The 18,420-nt window shown below is 49.3% G+C and overlaps 1 protein-coding gene across 1 annotated transcript; it reads left to right on the top strand.

Annotated features, from left to right (window-relative positions):
- Nucleotides 1–15,100: 15,100 nt before the first annotated feature.
- RARRES2 (retinoic acid receptor responder 2) lies at nucleotides 15,101–18,359 on the top strand. Its single transcript, XM_033863455.2, has 6 exons — nucleotides 15,101–15,236; nucleotides 16,161–16,358; nucleotides 16,589–16,693; nucleotides 17,647–17,742; nucleotides 17,913–18,039; nucleotides 18,240–18,359. The coding sequence occupies exons 2-5, from the start codon at nucleotides 16,185–16,187 to the stop codon at nucleotides 18,027–18,029; spliced, it is 492 nt and encodes a 163-aa protein (XP_033719346.1). The 5' UTR covers nucleotides 15,101–15,236; nucleotides 16,161–16,184; the 3' UTR covers nucleotides 18,030–18,039; nucleotides 18,240–18,359.
- Nucleotides 18,360–18,420: the final 61 nt, after the last annotated feature.

The following is an 18,420-nucleotide window of genomic DNA, read 5'->3' as shown; positions in this document are numbered from 1 at the left end:
TTTGGCCGCGCCGCGGAACCTGATACCGCAGGGGCTGAGCCTGGCGGGGGGCGCGGCTGACCCGAAAGTCTGCCTTGTGGGTTGTTCAGAGCTGGAGGAAGGAAAGGTCCGATCGGGTGAACTTTGAAACGGGAATGCCCTCGCTTCCAGAAATTAGCGGAGCGCAGGCGTCCCGGCTTCCGCGGCCGCGGGGCGCGGGTCCGGGTCCGGGGCGCAGGGCGGTCCTCGTCCCCGGGGCGTTTCGCTTGGAAACGCACCGCAGCCAGTTGGCGAGTGCGGAGTCAGGTGCGAGTCTTGCGTTCGTGACTCATCGGCTAGCAGGTGGCCTTGGCTTTCCGCACGAAACACTTCCTTGATTTTCCAGGCTTGTACACTTTCACGTACTTTTATGTTTTGCAACACAGGCAACTTTCTAATTATACAATTATTTTTAAAGCACAAAATCTGTTGCATTAATAGGAAATGAAATACAAAAATCTCTCATACTTTACCTCCTAGAGTCAATTACACTTAATATCTTAGTATGTATTATCGGGCATTTTTTTTTAATGCTTATCTATGCTTGTTTGACGTTATTGGGATAATGCCTTACAAAGATGTATTCTGCCTTTTTCACTGAACAATACTGTGAATTTTCTGACATTTTATTAGATATTCTTTTTTTGATATTCTTTTATAACATGATTCTTAATCGCAGCATAAATGCACACAAATTTTCTGCTTTTCTATATCATTGTGGATTCATGATACAGGAGCTGCCGAGGGTCAGTCGGCATGTGCTTTTATTGCACATACTTGATTTAAAAATTCTGGAAGTGGGGAACTGATAGGTCAAAGGCAAAGTATATCTTTCAAATGTTTTCTAAACTATCTTCGAGGAAAATGTATTGGTTTTCTTTTGAGAAATGCCCCTTTTTCCATATCCTTGAAAACACAGGCTATTTTTTCAAATTTAATTTAAAGTTGTTATTTCTCATTGTTTTGAATGTTGTTTCTTTAATTACTAGTTAACTGGCTTGTTTTTCCACGTAGTTATTTATTAACTGTTTGTATTTTCTCTTGTGTGAATTTGCTTTTGTCCCTTTGCCCACTTTTCTATTTGTCCATTTTTAAAAGTTGGGAAATTGACTCCTGCGTATATATCTGAAGAAAACGAAAACATTAATTCAAAAAGATACATGCACCCCAATGTTCATAACAGCATTATTTACAATAGCCAAGATACAGAAGCATCCTAAGTGTCCATCAGCAGACAAATGGATAAAGAAGTTGTGGTGTACATATACAGTGGAATACTACTCAGCCATAAAAGAATGAAATGTTGCCATTTGCAACATGGAGGATATTATGCTTAGTGAAATAAACAGAGAAAGACAAATGCTGTATGTTATCACTTATATGTCAAATCTAAAAAAAAACACAAACTAGTGAATATAACAAAAAAGAAGCAGACTCACAGATATAGAGAACAAACTAGTGGTTACCAGCAGGGAGAGGGAAGCAGGGAGGGCAAGATAGGAGTAGGGGGTTAAGAGGTATAAACTATAAGAGGTATAAAATAAATAAGCTACAAGGATACCTTGTACAGCACAGAGAATGTAGCCAATATTTTAGAATAACTATAAATGGAGTATAATCTATAAAAATTTTGAATCACTGTGTTGTACACTTGAAACTAATATGATATTGTAAATCAACAACACCTCAAAAAAAGTTGGGAAATTGGTTTTACAATATTTCACATTGTTTGGGGGACACTCCTTATACAGTAAAAAGCCTTTCATGGTTTCTGCCTTCGGTGTTATGTTTAGAGCACCCACACCATCCCTCCCCAAATGAAATTTTATGCTTGTATTTTTGTCACAGAAAGTAAGTTTTAATATCTAGTAGTGTAAGTACTCCCCCTATGACACAGGTTCCTTTTTTTCCCCACAACTTTCTTGGCTAAAATCACTCTCTTATTGCCTCTCGCCTTCTGAGATGGCCCACACTCTGTGGAGTATGTTTCTCTCTAAATAAATCCACTTCTTACCTAAAAAATTAAAATAAAAAATTAAATCACTCATTAACCTTCCAAATGCACTTTAGAATTTCTTGTCAATATTTTAAAATGTTTCTTGACAGTATTTTAAAAATCCACTTGAAGAGATTTAAGATTCACGTCCCTCCGTTGGTTCGGGTCTTATTTTACCTCTCACAGTCAAGTTTTCTTATTTGTAGATTAAATAGTATAACTTTTGTACTTTTCCTATAATAAAATTTACAAATATGAAAAAAACTTTGTCAGATACGTTGTCAGAGTTTTAAGGTTCAGAAAATATGGTAGGCTGTATATTGTAGCATGTAGGTCAAGTTTGGTGGTTACAGAAGAATGGATTTTTCTATGAGTGCAATCAGAAGATATTCGAGTTTTTACCTAAATACTTAGTAATAATAGTTAATATTTAGGGAGTCCTTATTTTCTGTCAGACATGGTGATAAACTTTTCACATATGTATCTCATTTAATCCACTTAACCCTAGGAAACATACTCTTCTAGTGCTCATTTTACAAATCAAACAACTGAGACTCAGAGATGTTGAGAAATTTGCCCAACGCCACACAGCTGGATCATGGCTGATAGGAACCTGGCCTCACTTTTCACCACTAAAGTTGTGTGTCTGGGAAAAGCACCAAGTGCTGAGCCCAGCACAGAGTAATTGTGAAATACCTCTTAGTTCATGGGTAGATGTGGCACGTCAGTGCTCCTGGATATAATACATTCCGGCAAGAACCCTCCAGGGGAATTCCTTCACAGACACACAAAGTGCCTTCATCTGTCTGTCATCGGTCTCTCTGAGCAGAAAGGCTCTTCCCTTAAACAACGCCTTAACTACTCCCCAGTCCCCAGCCCCCACTAGAAGTGTCCTCATGCCCCGTTAGGAATTATCCACCTGCTGTACTTTGCTCTTTTGGCAAAGACAAAGGACACTAAGTATAGAACGACGGGGCCTTCACTCTGCAGAGAGAAAATGCAAAGGAGTGGTGAGGGATTCCTGAGCCTTTATGCCAGTCAGAAATTCTAGGCCTTGGTATTCAGGACTTCACCCCTCAGTATGCCTTAGAGAGGGATGTGGCGAGGGATGGCGCTGTGACCGGCCATACGGTCAAATGGCCCAGCCCGATGCAGATTGCCTCAGCCTTGATGCGCCTGCAAGAAAAAGATAGGGCTGTACAGGGTCAGGGGCCCACTGGACAGAGACACTTGAGAGGGGCCCTGGGAGGGTCCCTCTTCCCCTCCAGCAGTGCCTGACACCCACCCCCCCACTACTGGATTAGATGGCAAAGTAGGTGGGTTTGCCAGGGGATGAGGGGAACGATGTCTCCAGAAATCCTCTGTGAAGATGTTACTGAACCCAACTTGGGTCCACTCGCCTGCTCAAAAAACCCAAACTCCCCGCACCTCGGGGGCATGTGAAACTTTCCTGGCCGGGGATCAAACCCGCACCTCGGGGCATGTGAAACTTTCCTGGCAGGGGAACAAACCCGCGCCCCCTGCAGTGGAAGCCCAGATTCGTAACCACCCGACTGCCAGCGAAGCATTTTTAGAAGCCAGGTGAGGGAGGGGACTCGCAGGGTGTGTGATCTGCTGTGGACAAGTCTCTGGTTGACGGTGGTTAACAGGACGGTGTCACAGGGGTTAACACGATCAATCCTTAGGCTCCAGGAGGTCTGGGAGCTACGTGCTCATGGTCATCAAGTAGTTAAATGCTTGCATTTGGGGGATTTTAGCATCTGTAAAGCAACTCAGGAAATGTGCATCAGATACTGTAATCTAGGTACTTCGGGGAGGAGCTAAAGCAGAGGATATGGGGGAGGGGTCTGTCCCGGGAAGGCCCCATAGGGTCCTGCTCGGTTCCGAAACACCCAGGTATTGGTTAGCAGCAGTCCTGTATCTACAAGAGGGAAAACTGCATCTATGTCACAGATAGCCTGTGCCTGTCCTCCCCACAGGACTCACTCATAACACCAGCAAATATTTAATCAGTGCCCACCATCTGCTGTGCCAGCTGCTGGGCCTACCGCGAGCCCGACAGAAATGGTGCTGCTGGCTCTCCACAGTGTGGGAGGGTATTGAGAGGAGCTGGTTTAGCGATGGAGGTATCTCTTGGGTTAGTACTTCGTATGAAACAAAACCAAATGCTTGTTGCTAATTTCTGAATGGATGACCAGGGGAGTGAGAGAGAAGAGAGGAAATCTTCCCTCCAGTGGGAACCGCCGTATTACTCACTCCGGCTTCAGACGGCCTCCCCAAGGCGGGTTTGGAACATCGCACAGAGTCATTCCCAGCGGTGGCGGACCGTGTGGGGAGGGGGCAGGAAGCACACGCACGCTGACCTCGGCGGGGCCACGTCTGCAGGGAGAGCCTCGCGCGGGTGCTGTCACCCGTAGGTGCTCACGCAGCCTCGACCCCGGGAGCCCTCCCAGCTGCCCACCTGGAGAGAAAGCCCGACTGTCCAAGGCCGGCACCATGGGTGAAAGGAGCCTCTTCAGGAAGAGATCAAAGTGCTCCTCCTTCTGCAGTCCCCAAAATGTCCTTAAATGCAGGAACGTGGCCTGCAGGACCCAGGCAAGAACAGGCACTGTAAAGAAGCCCTAGATGGAGATCAAATGTCATCCCCCCAACTCTGCTGCACAAGACACTTCTGTTGCATATCTAGTTCCAGGAGTCCGGGGTTTTTTTGTTCTTTTTGTGGTTTTTTTGCGGTACGTGGGCCTCTCACTGTTGTGGCCTCTCCCGTTGCAGAGTACAGGCTCCGGACGCCCAGGCTCAGCGGCCATGGCTCACGGGCCCAGCTGCTCCGCGGCACGTGGGATCATCCTGAACCGGGGCACGAACCCGTGTCCCCTGCATCGGCAGGCGGACTCTCAACCACTGCGCCACCAGGGGAGTCCAGGAGTCCTTTTTTTTGTTTCGTTTTGCTTTTTTATAAATTTATTTATTTTATTTTTATTCATTTCTGGCTGCATTGGGTCTCCGTTGAGGTGCGCGGGCTTCTCATTGTGGTGGCTTCTCTTGTTGCGGAGCACGGACTCTAGGTGAGCGGGCTTCAGTAGTTGTGTCTCACGGGCTCAGTAGTTGTGGCTCGCGGGCTTAGTTGCTCCGCAGCATGTGGGATCTTCCTGGACCAGGGCACGAACCGTGTCCCCTGCATTGGCAGGCAGATGGATTCTTAGCCACTGCGCCACCAGGGAAGCCCCCAGGAGTCCGTTTTTTTGGAAAGGAAAAGAACATAGTGGGTCAAAAGGAAACCAGGTTTCCTGCAGCGAGAGCCTCTCCTGCCACCTGCTGCTCCTGGCCCCTTCTGGCCGCCCGTAGCCTGGCCTCCCAGACCATTTGATCCTTTTAAACAGAGATCAGGTTGCTCACTCCACATTTTGACGACATAGCAAAGGGCTGCCGCGGCCTCTAAGGTTCCGCCTGGTCTGACCGCCTGCCAGCCCCTCCGCGCAGCCACAGAAGCTCCATCCCACTGTAGGGCCTTTGGAGTTGCTGTTTCATCTGCCTGGGACGCCCTCCCTCCTGCTCTTTATAGGCGGCACTCCTTCACTTTGTTCAGATTTGGGCTGAAGTATCCTCTCCTCAAAACATGCGCCCCGATGACCACCTCTCTCCTCCGTACTCCCACCCGGATGAGGAGGTCCCTGATGCCACTGGGACAAATTGCCCCAAACTCAGTGGCTTAAGGCAACGCACATTTATTCTCTTATGGTTCCGGATGCCAGAAGCCCCAGATCAGTTTCACTGGGTGGACGTCAAAGTGTCAGCAAGGCCACGTTCCCTGCAGAGGCTCTAAAGGAGAAACTGTTGGCCTGTCTTTTCCAGCTTCTAGAGCTGACCGTGTGTATTCTGTGTCTCAGGGCTCCCTCCTCCGTCCTCAAAGCCAGGAGGGTAGCATCTTGCTTCAGTTATCACATCTGTCTCTGCTGTAGTCAGATCTCCCTCTGCCTTCCTCTTACGAGGACACCTCTGATTACATTTGGGGCCACCCAGATAATCCAGGATAATTGTAAGGGAAGATGCAAGTTAAAACTAAGAAAAGTAAGTTTTAATTCTCCCTGGTACAAAAAGGGAAAAACTCTCCCCGCCCTTCCCTAAGAGCATTTTCTTTAGAAAACTTCTAATTGGAAGTTCTTTCTCTGCCCCTTTGAGGTGCATGTAAATCTTTTTAAAGCTCACTAAGCCTCTTGCCGGCTTTACAACCCAGGACTGCCTTTCTCGAGGACCTGGGAGCCATCTCTCCGAAATGCAAACATCAAGGGAACAGCGGCCAGTGTCCCCTGCCCGTGGGAGGTGGGAGCCTAACTCTCCAGCAGCGCCGGGCTCCGGGCTGCAAACCTCCTCCCGTCACCAGGATACAACAAGTGGATGTTTCCTTTGCATAAAGGCAATTAGCTATCACGGGTGGCCTCCCAATTCCAGGCGAATTTAGGGTGAACTGTGTGTGACAAACGGTCAAGTCCTCTTACCCGAGGACTGGCGATGCTTTCCCTGGAGAACACGTGTGCAGTGGGGTCGCATCTGCTGGGCTATAAAATAGGGTGAGGACTTCCCTGGTGGCGAAGTGGTTAAGAATCCGCCTGCCAATGCAGGGGACACGGGTTTGATCCCCGGTCCGGGAAGATCCCACATGCCACGGAGCAACTAAGCCCGTGCACCACAACTACTGATCCTACACTCTAGGGCCCAGGAGCCACAACTACTGAAGCCCGCGCACCTAGAGCCCGCGCTCCGCAACAAGAGAAGCCACCACAATGAGAAGCCCGTGCACCGCAACAAAGAGTAGCCTCTGCTCGCTGCAACTAGAGAAAGCCCACGCGCAACAACAAAGACCCAACACAGCCAAAAAAAAAATTAGGGTGAAATTTCTTTCTGTCTTTGCCATCTCTTAGTGCATTGCCTGTGACGTGCTTATCCAATAATACAGCTGTTTTCTTTCTCTCCTACCTTTGTGCAGGGCTTTTCTGGGTAGGCAGGAGATTTTCTTTTCAATTTTATTTCCCTGACATAATCTCCCCATCTCAAAATTCTTAGGTTAATCACGTCTGCAGTCCTTTTTGCCATATAAAGGAACATTCACGGGTCCTAGGGATTAGGGCCTGAACAGGGACTGAAGCCTGGACAGGGATTAGAGCCATTATTCAGCCCACCATCCACTCCTACCCCATCACCTTCTAGTCCCCCTACTCAACTTTATTGCTCTTCGTAAGTCTTATCACCTACCTGAAATTATTTGGATGTGTATTCAGTTAGATAGTTTTCGTCTAGTTACCCAGCACAATGTAAGCCACGTGAAGGCAGGGATTGAACTGTCTTTTTTAACCACCGCGTAGCCACAGCCCCTAGAAATGTGCCAGCCCCTGGCAGGAGCTCCATGAGTGTTTGTGGACCAAATGGAAGAGGAAATACGAGTTCTTCATCCCATGGTGAAGCGAGTTGGATTAGACCACTCGGAGCTGCTGGAAGAGCAGTCCCAGCCAATCATCAGCCAGTGAACTTCAAACCTCCTCCCTCGGCTACTGCTTGTTAAGCAGGCGATGGAGTCGGACAGAACTTTTAGGGAGACAGAAAAAAACACTTTTTCTTACAGAAAAATTCCAATCAGTATGTGAGTGAGGCAAAGCACAAGGAACCTGGGAGAAAACTTCAGTCCATAGCTCTCCCACTGGAAGGGCTCTGATTGTGGGCAGCAGTGCCTTGAACATATTCCTTTATCTTGAACATTATTGCAGAGTAACTGGAGGGCAGGAATCCTTAGGGAGCCTCTGACACGGCCACTCGCATGTGCAGCAGCGGGGAGGGTGCCCCATGCTCGGGAGACCGCGACTCCCACCAGCTAGGGGTTTGGTCTTAGGACCACACATCGCCAGGAGAAGCTGCCACGAATCACCTTGGTGTGTCAGCCGAGAGAGAAAGTACTCGCTTTCCCCTAGAAATCGACATTTTTACCCTTTCAAGGTCAAATCTCATCTATGTCTTTTGTACTCTGGACTGGCATCAGGCTCTCTCTCCTTCAACTAAATTCAAAAGATGGATTTAGAGGCCGGTGTGTATCCGTTCTTGGTTTAAAATCTACTACAAGCCAAGCTGGATTTGGAAACGCAAGACAATTCTAAACAGAATCTCTGTGAAGCCTGTGATTTAGCAGAAGCAGGTGTATTTTCAAGTGTTTTGTTTCCTGTGAGTGCCATGTGCTGCTGTTTGTGAACTCCATCTGTACCTGTTCACCAAATAACAAAAATGCTGCCTCTAACCTCAGCTCATTCCTACCCAGACTCCTCTTGAAAAAAACCACGCGAGGTAGTTGGAGGGATCAGAGTGTAAACCTGGCTTCAACCTGATGCCTTCTGATCGGCTCCAGGATCAAATCCGGGTCACAGTTAGATTTGGTGCCTCCGGAGTTGGCCCGTGAAGTCTCTGATGTTCTCAGAACTGGTTTGCCTTCGCTGTCTCAAAACATGAGAAGAGAGTTTCCCCTTACCAGGATTTCAGGTTTATTTTGGGGGTGTTATTAGAAATTAAAACAATATAGCATGTTTAACTACTGCACAGTAACATTCTATTAAGTTACTACATCCAACAAATAATATACCAAGTAAAATTCATTTTAAAAAAGAACACTTGAGGGCTTCCCTGGTGGCGCAGTGGTTGAGAGTCCGCCTGCCGATGCAGGGAACACGGGTTCGTGCCCCGGTCCGGGAAGATCCCACATGCTGCAGAGCGGCTGCGCCTGCGCGTCCGGAGCCTGTGCTCCGCAGCGGGAGAAGCCACAACAGTGAGAGGCCCGCGTACCGCAAAAAAAAAAAAAAAAAAAAAAAAAAAAAAAAACCCTTGAAAAGTATTTAATTTCAGGGATTCCCTGGCGGTTCAGTGGTTAGGGCTCCGCGCTTCCACTGCCGGGGGCCCTGGTTCAATCCCTGGTCGGGGGAACTAAGATCCCACAAGCCACGCGGCGCGGCCAAAACACAAACAAAAAAACTGTTTAATTTCATAGTATCTAAACTACCCTATGTGCCTTCCACTGGCTGAGATGCGGCTTATCCCTGCTGTGCGCTGGTTTAGGGTCATAACAAACATGCATATGATATATGAATACAAAACCACTGCAACAAATTGGCGTGATTTATGGGTCAGATGGAGTTAAGAGAAGTTCTTAGGATTAAATCAGGGACCAAAAAGTGATGATAGGCTACCGCAAGTATGTAAGAAAAATAGTTCCACAGCCTTGTTATTTAAAAAAATAGGGAACTGTTAAGGGCAAAGACCTAGCTGGTGCTCACCATCGCCATCTAGTGGTAGATCATGGAGTGCCGTCTAATGGGCTCCTTGGTATCTGTTGGACATTCAGCTTGATATTTGCCTTCTGACCACTCCGATTTAGGAAAATATTTTGCACTCATGAAGCGTCTTTTTAAATGTATTTGATAAAGGTGCAAGTTCCTTTTATTAGTTTGCTGAATTTCCTTTAAAGCCTTATCATAATGGTATGTTACATTAATGGTAAAGTGCATCCCAAGTCTTAGGACGTGGACTCTGCTGGAGACCACAGGCTTTGCTCTGTAAAAATGGAATCAGGTGAGTGCAATGGCCCAAATGAGAGCAGAAGGGCAAAGTCAAAGTCCCCATGCTAATGATGGCTCTCAGCCCCCTGACCCCACTTGGCACCCAGAACACAACCAGCCTAGCACTACTCACAAGCAAAAGCTCACAGGACTCTTGGAAAAATTGGACGGCTACAAAGAAAAGACCTATGGATAATACCAACACTGGGGATCATTCAGACAATAACAAAAAATCAGGCTTACTACCCGATCGCCCTACAGTGCAGTCCGCCAGTTGACAGGGCCCCAGACTTTCCACAAAACTTTCAAGTGGGCATTTGAGGAATGCTTCCGACACGAAAGACCAAAACTATGAGCTGAAATAAGGAGCAGATAGAACTTTTTAAAAGAAATCCCATAAATACAGCATGGTATTTTTAAATAGGAAAGAGCTTTTGACACTAAAAAACACTGAAATTTTAATTTAAAAGTTCAATAAAAGGTATGAAAGATAAGGTCAAGAATATCACATTACTAAAATCAGAAATGAAAGTGGAGACATTACTACTGATCTGACAGAAATAAAAAGTATTATGAGAGTACTACGAACAATTGTATGCCAACAAATTGGATAACAGATGAAATGGACAAATTTCTAGAAACATAAAACCTACCAAGAGTAAATCACAAAGAAATAGAAAATCTGAATAAACCTATAACTGGCAAGGAGATTGAGTCAGTAATCAAAAATATCCCAATGAAGAAAAGCCCAGGACCAGATGGCTTCACTGGTGAATTTTATCAAACATTTTAAAGAAGTAATATGAATTATTTTCAAACTTTTCCAAAATATTGAAGAGGAGGGAACACTTCCTAAATAATTCTATGAAGCCAGCATTGCCCTGATACCAAAGCCAGAAAAAAAAAAAAAAACCTGCAAGAAAACTATAGACTAATATCCCTTATGAACATTGATGCAAAAGAAAAAACCTCAACAAAATATTAGCAAACAAAATTCAGCAGCTCTTAAAAGGATTATACACTATGACCAAGTGAGATTTATTCTTGGTACTTTCAAGATATTTCAACATATTAAAATCCACCAATTTAATAAACCACAATAACAGAATGAAGAAAAAAAATACATGGGGAATTACCAGGCGGTCCAATGGTTAGGACTCTGCGCTTTCACTGTGGAGGGCTCGGGTTCAATCCCTGGTCAGGGAACTAAGATCCCACAAGCCTTGCGTGCAGCGTGGCCAAAAAACAAACAAAAACAAACAAACAAAACAAAACCCACATGATCATCTCAACTGAAGCAGAAAAAGCATTTGACACAATTCAATACCCTTTCATGATAAAACCACTCAACAAACCAGTAATAGAGGGAAACTACCTCAACTTAATAAAAGCCATATTTGAGAAACCCATAGTGAACATCATACTCAAATGGCAAAAAACTGAAAGTTTTTCCTCTAAGATCAGGAACAAGGCACGGCTGTCTGTTTTTACCATTTCTATTCAACAAAGTACTGGAAGTTCTAGCCAGAGCAACTGGACAACAGAAGCAATAAACAGATAAGCTGAACGTCAAGAAAATTGAAACCTTTGTGCATCAAAGTACACTATGAACAGAGTGAAAAAGCAACCCATAGAATGGGAGAGTATTTGCAAATCCTATATCTGATAGGAACTAACATCCAGAATATATAAAGAGCTCCTACAACTCAACAACAAACAAACAAACAAGTTAAAATATGGTCAAAGGAGTTTCATAGTGATTTCTCCAAAGAAGGTATACGAATGGCCAAAGAGCACAAAAGAGTAACCAAAAGGAACAGGAAGATTTGAAAAAGAAGCAAATAGAATGTCTAGAAAATTTTTAATGGAACCTAAAATTTAATAGAATGATTAAAAGCAGATTACACATAACTGAAGCAGAAATTAGTACACCTGGTAAATAATGAATGAAAGATTTAACCAGAATGCAGCACGTAGAATAAAGAGATGAAAAATAAAAAAATACAGAAGGGATTAGGAGATAAGGAAGCTAGAGTGAGAGGGTCTAACAAGCATCTGATCAAAATTTCAGAAGGAAATATTAGGGAGAATGTGGGAAAGGAACTATAAGGCATAATTCAGAGAGTTCCCTGGTGTTTTGTTTTGTTTTGTTTTGTTTTGCGGTACGCGGGCCTCTCACTGTTGTGGCCTCTCCCGTTGCGGAGCACAGGCTCCGGACGCGCAGGCTCAGCGGCCATGGCTCACGGGCCCAGCCGCTCCGCGGCATGTGGGATCTTCCTGGACCGGGGCACGAACCCGTGTCCCCTGCATCGGCAGGCGGACTCTCAACCACTGCGCCACCACAGAAGCCCTCCCAGGTTTTAAAAACAAGAGTGTGTGGAACTTCCCTGTGGTCCAGTGGTCAAGACTTCACTTTCCAATGCATGGGGCTGCTGGTTCGATCCTTGGTTGGGGAGCTAAGACTCCATATGCCTCGCGGCCAAACAAACCAAAACATAGAACAGAAGCAATATTGTAACAAATTCAATAAAGACTTTAAAAAATGGTCCACATCAAAAAATAAATAAAATAAATAAATAAAAAGAAGAATGTGAACTCAGAATTCTTTAGAGTAATTCTTCAGGTGGAAACCTGGAATTCCCTCCTGATACCCCTCTCCGTGGAGCCCACGTTTGGTCTATCATCAAACCCTTTTACTTCCCAGGCGCTCCACTTATCCGCCTGCTTTGCTCCATCTTCACCACCCCCATTTCTGCCACGTTCATTGACAACTGCCTTTGTCTCCTACCGAGGGCGTCCTGCACCTGGACATGTCCCCTCTCGTCCACTCTCTACATACTTGCCAGGGTGAGTTTTCAAAAATGCTGTTTGTCTTGTGATTTTTAAACTTCTGAAAACGAATTTTACACTTTACGCAACAAATTACCCAGACGGTATGAAATTGTAAAAATACGAAGGGCATGCAGTTTCCTCACTTCCCTTTACTTCAACCAGACAGTTCCTCTCCTCAGAGGCAACCGTTGCTACAAGTTTTTTGTTTTTCCTTCTAGAAATAGCCCACGCATTTATGAACATATATAGACACCATGGTTCATAATGAGCACTTGACATGTGGCCAGTGTGACTGAGGTGTTGGAATTTTCAAACAAGAGACCGATGTTTCCCACATTGCTTCATTCCACTGAATACTGAAAATATTTGGGCTCGCTTTTCCGAACGGACTCTGTGCAAGCGTCATGGACACAGTTGTTAAAATTGTTCGGTACTTAAGTGCAAATACTATGAAACATCAGCAGTTTAGGGGACTATAGAAAGGAGTAGGAGATCATGAATTTAAGAAGCTTTTCGTTGCCAACGCTCATTGGTTGAGTCATGGAAGGGTTTTACTAAGGTTTACTGCACTGTTAACGCCAAGATTTTCTTTTTTTTTTTTTTTAACGCCAAGATTTTCTTGAAACAAAAAAGAATGTTAACCAAATATTCAGCAATCAAAGATTTTAAATGTCAGTGTAAATGTTCTCACCAATATCACACTACGTATGATCAAGGTACGTCTGAAGCTCCAAAGAAAGGAAAAGTTCATTTGTGACCTGTCCAGACAAATATAAGAATTTCAAATTAAATCTTTTACTAATAGAGATCAATAATTATGACTTTGCATACTTTTCTCACATGAATCAATACGTAAAGGGTTTTAATTACAGTAGACAGCACGATGTAAAGTGGCTGCAAAATTTACAAGCAAAAATTGAAGAATAGTTTGTCGATTTGATACATTTATAGTTGCTTTTGAATCATGCAATATTCTTTTGAATTTATGTCAATTATACTGAGTTGATACAAAAAGTAGTGAATGTGCCTAACTCAGACAGGTGGAGTTTTGAAAGTGATATGCTTTTGCTTCAAGGTCAAATTGATTCTCTGAAAAAACATACACTGGTTTGTCTCTGTGGCAGCAAACATTAAAGGAAAATGTTTTAGGTACTCAGTTCGGTTATTGGAGAACTTTGCCAGAACGACTCGGATATGTGAATCTCCACTTTCAACTGTGATGCCCGGGAGTATCATTAACCACTACTAAGTAGCTAAGTGCTGTCACCGCTCCCCTGGGCTGGGACGTGTCACCTGGTGCTGAGCTCATGAATGTGTGTTAAGTAGCCCCTTCACATGTCCCCACCCGTGACTGCCCTGCAGTGCGGTTGCCCGCCCCTCACGTTCCTTTCACCCAAAGGGAACTTTGTCTCGCTGTGTGACCTACACTGTATTTGCATCCAGCCCCCAGCCTCCTTCCTTGCCGGCTGCCACCAAGCTGCGCCAAGCCTCCCTTGCCCCCCCAGGCCTCCTACGGCCCCTACCAAAGGCAGGAGGACTTCTGTCCCAGCTTGTCCTCAGCTCAAAGTTTTCTCTGGTCACCCACCCCCAGGACGTCCCCCAGCACGAGGCCCTGGGCTGGGAAATGTGTTCTGCACGCCTATTGTCTCTCTAGCCCCCACCTCGGAAGCTCCTGGAGAACAAAGACCCCAGCTCTCATCTCTGCTTAATGATTGTCCACAGCTCACAGATGGGACTGAAATGTCGATGGTGGGATTTCAGCCACCAGAACTGGCTAACTGAAGCCAAGGATCTTTCTGGCGCCTCCAGAGCACACTGCAAAGGAAGGTTTCAGCTCCACGTGGAGAATCCTGGCAGGCGTACATAGGGAAGGGAAGAAAAAGTTGTGCCAAACACTGGGTCATCTGTCACTTTCCACTTTGCTCATTTAATCCTCAAAACAACCCCTAAATGTAGGGTCTCTGACCCCCCCCCCTCACAGAGAAGGGAGCAGAAGTTCCAGGGATTTGGGCAGTTAAATGAGGTCCTCTCTGTGGGAGATCAGCCCTGGTGGCGGACACACCAAGTCCCAGAGCTTGTTCTTATTTGCTCAGGACCAGCAGGAGTTGGGACCCCTGTCTTCCCTGACTCCCCATCAGCCTTGTGAATCCCACCTCACCCTTCACCCACATGAGACGCTGCAGTCTGTCGCCACCATGGGTGGGACGTGATCCTTCACGACTGGACACGTTTGCTGGTGTTGGAGGTGGTCAGACCCCAGAGTCACCTCTAAGGAGACGCCTTCCCTCTCAGAGCGGCTTTAGGGCGCAGGAAGCAGGGGGAGGGATCAAATGACTCAAGGTCTCATGTGGTTTTGAGGATGTCTGTGTTTCTGGCAAGAATTTCCTGAAATCCGTGTCTCGGGGACGCGAGGGACTGGTCGCCCGGGAAGGGCCTAAGGAAAGGGCAGCCCTACCTGGGGGGCAGGGCAGTCCCACATCCCGCTGCGAAGCCTGGCCAGCCGAGCCCAGCCGAGAAGGCCAACAGCTGGGGCTCCTCTGCGGGGGCAGCGGGAGGAGAGGGGAGGGGAGGGTGGGATGGGGAGGGAAGTCCCGGGAGGGCGGGCGGTCCTAGCGGGGGGGAGGAGCCTCAGCTGCTGGGAGCTGGAGGGGCCCAGGAGGTGGGAGGGGAGGAGATGGGGGCCGACCCGAGAGACGCCGGAGAGGGTGCCGGGAATAGGCTGACAGCCTGGCCAGGAGTAGGCCTCGGCCGTGGCCTCGGGAGGGGAAGCGTAGGAGAGACCCCAAGGCGCAAGAAAGGAGGTGAGGGGGGGAGAATGGCAGGACAGCTGGACGGGAGGATGGGGCGGGCAAAGGGCACAGCTCCAAAGGGCAAGATTGGGCAACTTGTCTGTGGGCCCTCGCTTCACGGGGAGACCCTGGTCGCTTTTCACCGCGGGGGTCTCAGTTTCCACATCTGTGGCCTTCTGGTCCCAAGAAGACTGTACAGGCAGAGTTCCCGGGGAGGGTCCAGCCCTCAGGAGACCCCAGTCATGGATTGCGGGAGGCGGGATCAGAGGGCTGGGAGAGGGCTGGTGGCGAAAGCTCCAGAAAAAACAGCTAGGGAGGGAGGGTCTGCTCTGGAAAGAAAGCCCTGGTGGGGCCGAGGCCCCCATTTCTGGGGTGGGGGGCTCGGAGGGCCAAGGGCACCGGGCCATTGCAGCACAGGGAGGGTTAAGCATCCTCCCACTTCCCACCCGCTCTGGGCCCCTCCCTCGTGTTTACGTCCTCCCCAAAATATTCAGCCTCCAGCTGGCCTCCATTCTGGGCCTGTCCCTCCCCACCTCCAGTAGGGGGGCGGGGGCCGCAGGCTGAGGGTCAGGGCCCGGGACCCCACAGAGCCAGCAGTCTGGGGACTGGGGTCAGAGAAGATGGGCCAGAAAAGCAGGGGAGGGCTGGAGGGGGCAACAGTGCTGCCCCCAAGGCTGGCCTGAGGACCACAGCCAACTCAGCACCTACCCAGGACAGGGCCAAAGCCGCCCTGAGCTGGACCTGGGAACAGTGGGGGCAGGGGAGGGGAGGGGAAGGGCCAGGGGAATACCAGGGGAATCTCTGCAAAGCGCCACTCCCTGTCCCTGCACCTCTGCCCAGAGCTCTACCAGATGTGGTCCCCAAGCCACAGGGCCCGGGAGTTGGTGGCTCCGCGGGCTGGCACATGAGCTGAGGATCCACACATACCCTTCGCAGGGTCAGGGGGACTAAGGTGAAGCCATGTGGCAGCTGTTGCTCCCGCTGGCCCTGTGGCCGGGCGTGATGGGCTTGGGCAAGGATGAGCTCACGGCGGCCCAGCACCTGGGCCTGCAGGTGGCCCTGGAGGAGTTCCACAAGCATCCGCCCGTGCAGTGGGCCTTCCGGGAGACCGGTGTGGACAGTGCCATGGACACGGTGAGCGGCACCCCAGGGAGGGGAGGGGGATGGTCGGCATGTTCCCAGGGAGGAGGTACAAAGGCGCTTGGGCCCCGGAGGCGCCCAGCTCTCCAGAGAAGGGCCAGCCAGCCCAGCCATCTCCAGGGACGTGCTGTCTCACGGTGGGGGGGAGGGAGGAGGGACAGGTCACGTCCAGGAAGGGCCATGCCTGCTCAGCTGACTGCTGGCCTTCCTCTGTCTGTGGGTAGCCCTTCCCGGCCGGGACCTTTGTGAGGCTGGAGTTTAAGCTCCAGCAGACGAACTGCCGGAAGAAGGACTGGAAGAAAGCGGAGTGCAAGGTCAAGCCCAGCGGGGTGAGTGAAGGCACGTGCATGCGACGGGGCATGCGCTCAGCGCGGGGTTGTGCGACTGGGGTTCAGGAGGAGATCCAGCGAGAAGCCTCAGGTTGGGGACCCCAGGGCGGAGCAGCCTCCCTGGCAGCTGACTTGCCTGTCTCGGCTGGTGGTTGTGATGGTTGCAGGTGGGCTGGGGGCCTGGACAGGCAGGAGGAGGGCCGGCTGGGCTACCCCCGAGGACACATGCTCTTCAGAGTGGGTCCACCTTCCATGCCATCCAAGTTCCTCTCTCAGGCTTCGCGTCACCGGTGGAAGAAGGCCATGGTATGGGCTTCGGGTGGTCCCCACCCTAGGCCTGGTGAATGCCCCATTTCCTGTGTGTTTTCAAGTGGAGATGGCCCAGCCCGGGCTGGTTCCTAACAGGGCTCGATTGTCATCAGCCACCTTGGGGGCAAAGTCACTGCCATGGGGGCGATCCTGGGGCCGGAACGCAACCATCTGGTGTCCAGTCTCAGCTCTGCCAACCACCAGCCCTGTTACTTCCCAGGTTCTCTGAAGGCCTCAGTTTCCTCCATCTGTTAAGGGAGGGACTGGATTATACGAGTGGTTTTCTAGACTTTTATACCAGGACCATTGTGTTCAAATCTTACAAGAAAATACAAATAAATATAACAGATGACAGCAGAGCAGCTCAGGTGGAAGTCAGGTAGGGAGAACCCACCTGGACGAGGACTCCCACCTACACACACGCGCGCGTGCGCACACACACTCACTCAGGGTTCATAGAAAACTGCAGGATGGTTTGACTTCCGAAATTTCCCGGTCTGAGGGTGGGCTGAGCCTGGAACCACCTGGCCTGCCAGGGGAACCCCCATTGTATGCTGCCCCCCAGCTCCCACTCTCACCCTCGGGGCCGCAGGCCTCCCCTCACTCACCCGTTTCCTCTCTGGGCTCTATGCGCCCCTCCCCAGAGAAAGCGGAAATGCCTGGCCTGCATCAAGCTGGACCTTGAAGATAAAGTCCTGGGCCGGATGGTCCACTGCCCCATAGAGACACAGGTTCAACAGGTAAGAGTGCGCGGAGGAGGGAGCAGAGGTTGGGGAGGGAGCTGGTGGACAGAAACTGGGCCTGTGGGAGAGGTCGGAGGCGGAAGCCTGCATGGAGGGGCGAGGAGGGCTCTGGGCCTGGGGGATGGGGGCGTGGAGGGGGCACGGCCTGAGCGGTGCGGCTGCCGCAGGAGCTGCAGGAGCGCCAGGAGGCCCAGTGCAGCAGGGTGGAGCGCGCCGGCGAGGACCCTCACGGCCACTACTTCCCCGGGCAGTTCGCGTTCTTCAAAGCCTTGCCCCCCAGCTGAGGCCTGACTGGTAGGTGGCCCGCCAGGAAGGAGGGAGGAAGGACTAGGCGGAGGCCAGCCAGGTGGGGCAGGGATGGAGAGGAGGCTGGAGCTGCGGCGGCTGCGCTGCGGGAGGCAGGAGGAGAGGGGCCGGGAGCCTGAAGACAGCTGGGGCGGGGCCCAAACAGCCCCCGTCATACCCAGTCTTAGTTTCTCTTCCCTTCCCTCTAGAATTTCACCCGGCTTCCTGGAAGCAGCGTGAGGGAGGTTAACAAGTGAAAGCCCGCCCTCCCTTCTCTGCGCCCAGGGAGGACTGTCCCATTGTCCCTAATAAAAGTGCTCTAGAGCTGCGTTCTCTCCTCCCCTCGCATTCCTTCCCTCCCTCCTGAGAGCAGCGGGAGGAAAGGGCCCC

Source organism: Tursiops truncatus, chromosome 9 (genome assembly GCF_011762595.2).
Source record: "Tursiops truncatus isolate mTurTru1 chromosome 9, mTurTru1.mat.Y, whole genome shotgun sequence".
Lineage (NCBI taxonomy): Eukaryota > Metazoa > Chordata > Mammalia > Artiodactyla > Delphinidae > Tursiops > Tursiops truncatus.
The sequence above is the reverse complement of the archived record's forward strand: the minus strand, read 5'-3'. Positions and strand labels throughout refer to the sequence as shown.

Excerpts from the sequence above, each read along its gene's own strand:
- RARRES2 (XM_033863455.2), top strand. The coding sequence starts at position 16,185 with ATGTGGCAGCTGTTGCTCCCGCTGGCCCTGTGGCCGGGCGTGATGGGC. Across the intron at positions 16,359-16,588 it reads TGGACAGTGCCATGGACACG|CCCTTCCCGGCCGGGACCTT; the intron begins GTGAGCGGCACC and ends GTCTGTGGGTAG. Across the intron at positions 17,743-17,912 it reads TAGAGACACAGGTTCAACAG|GAGCTGCAGGAGCGCCAGGA; the intron begins GTAAGAGTGCGC and ends CGGCTGCCGCAG.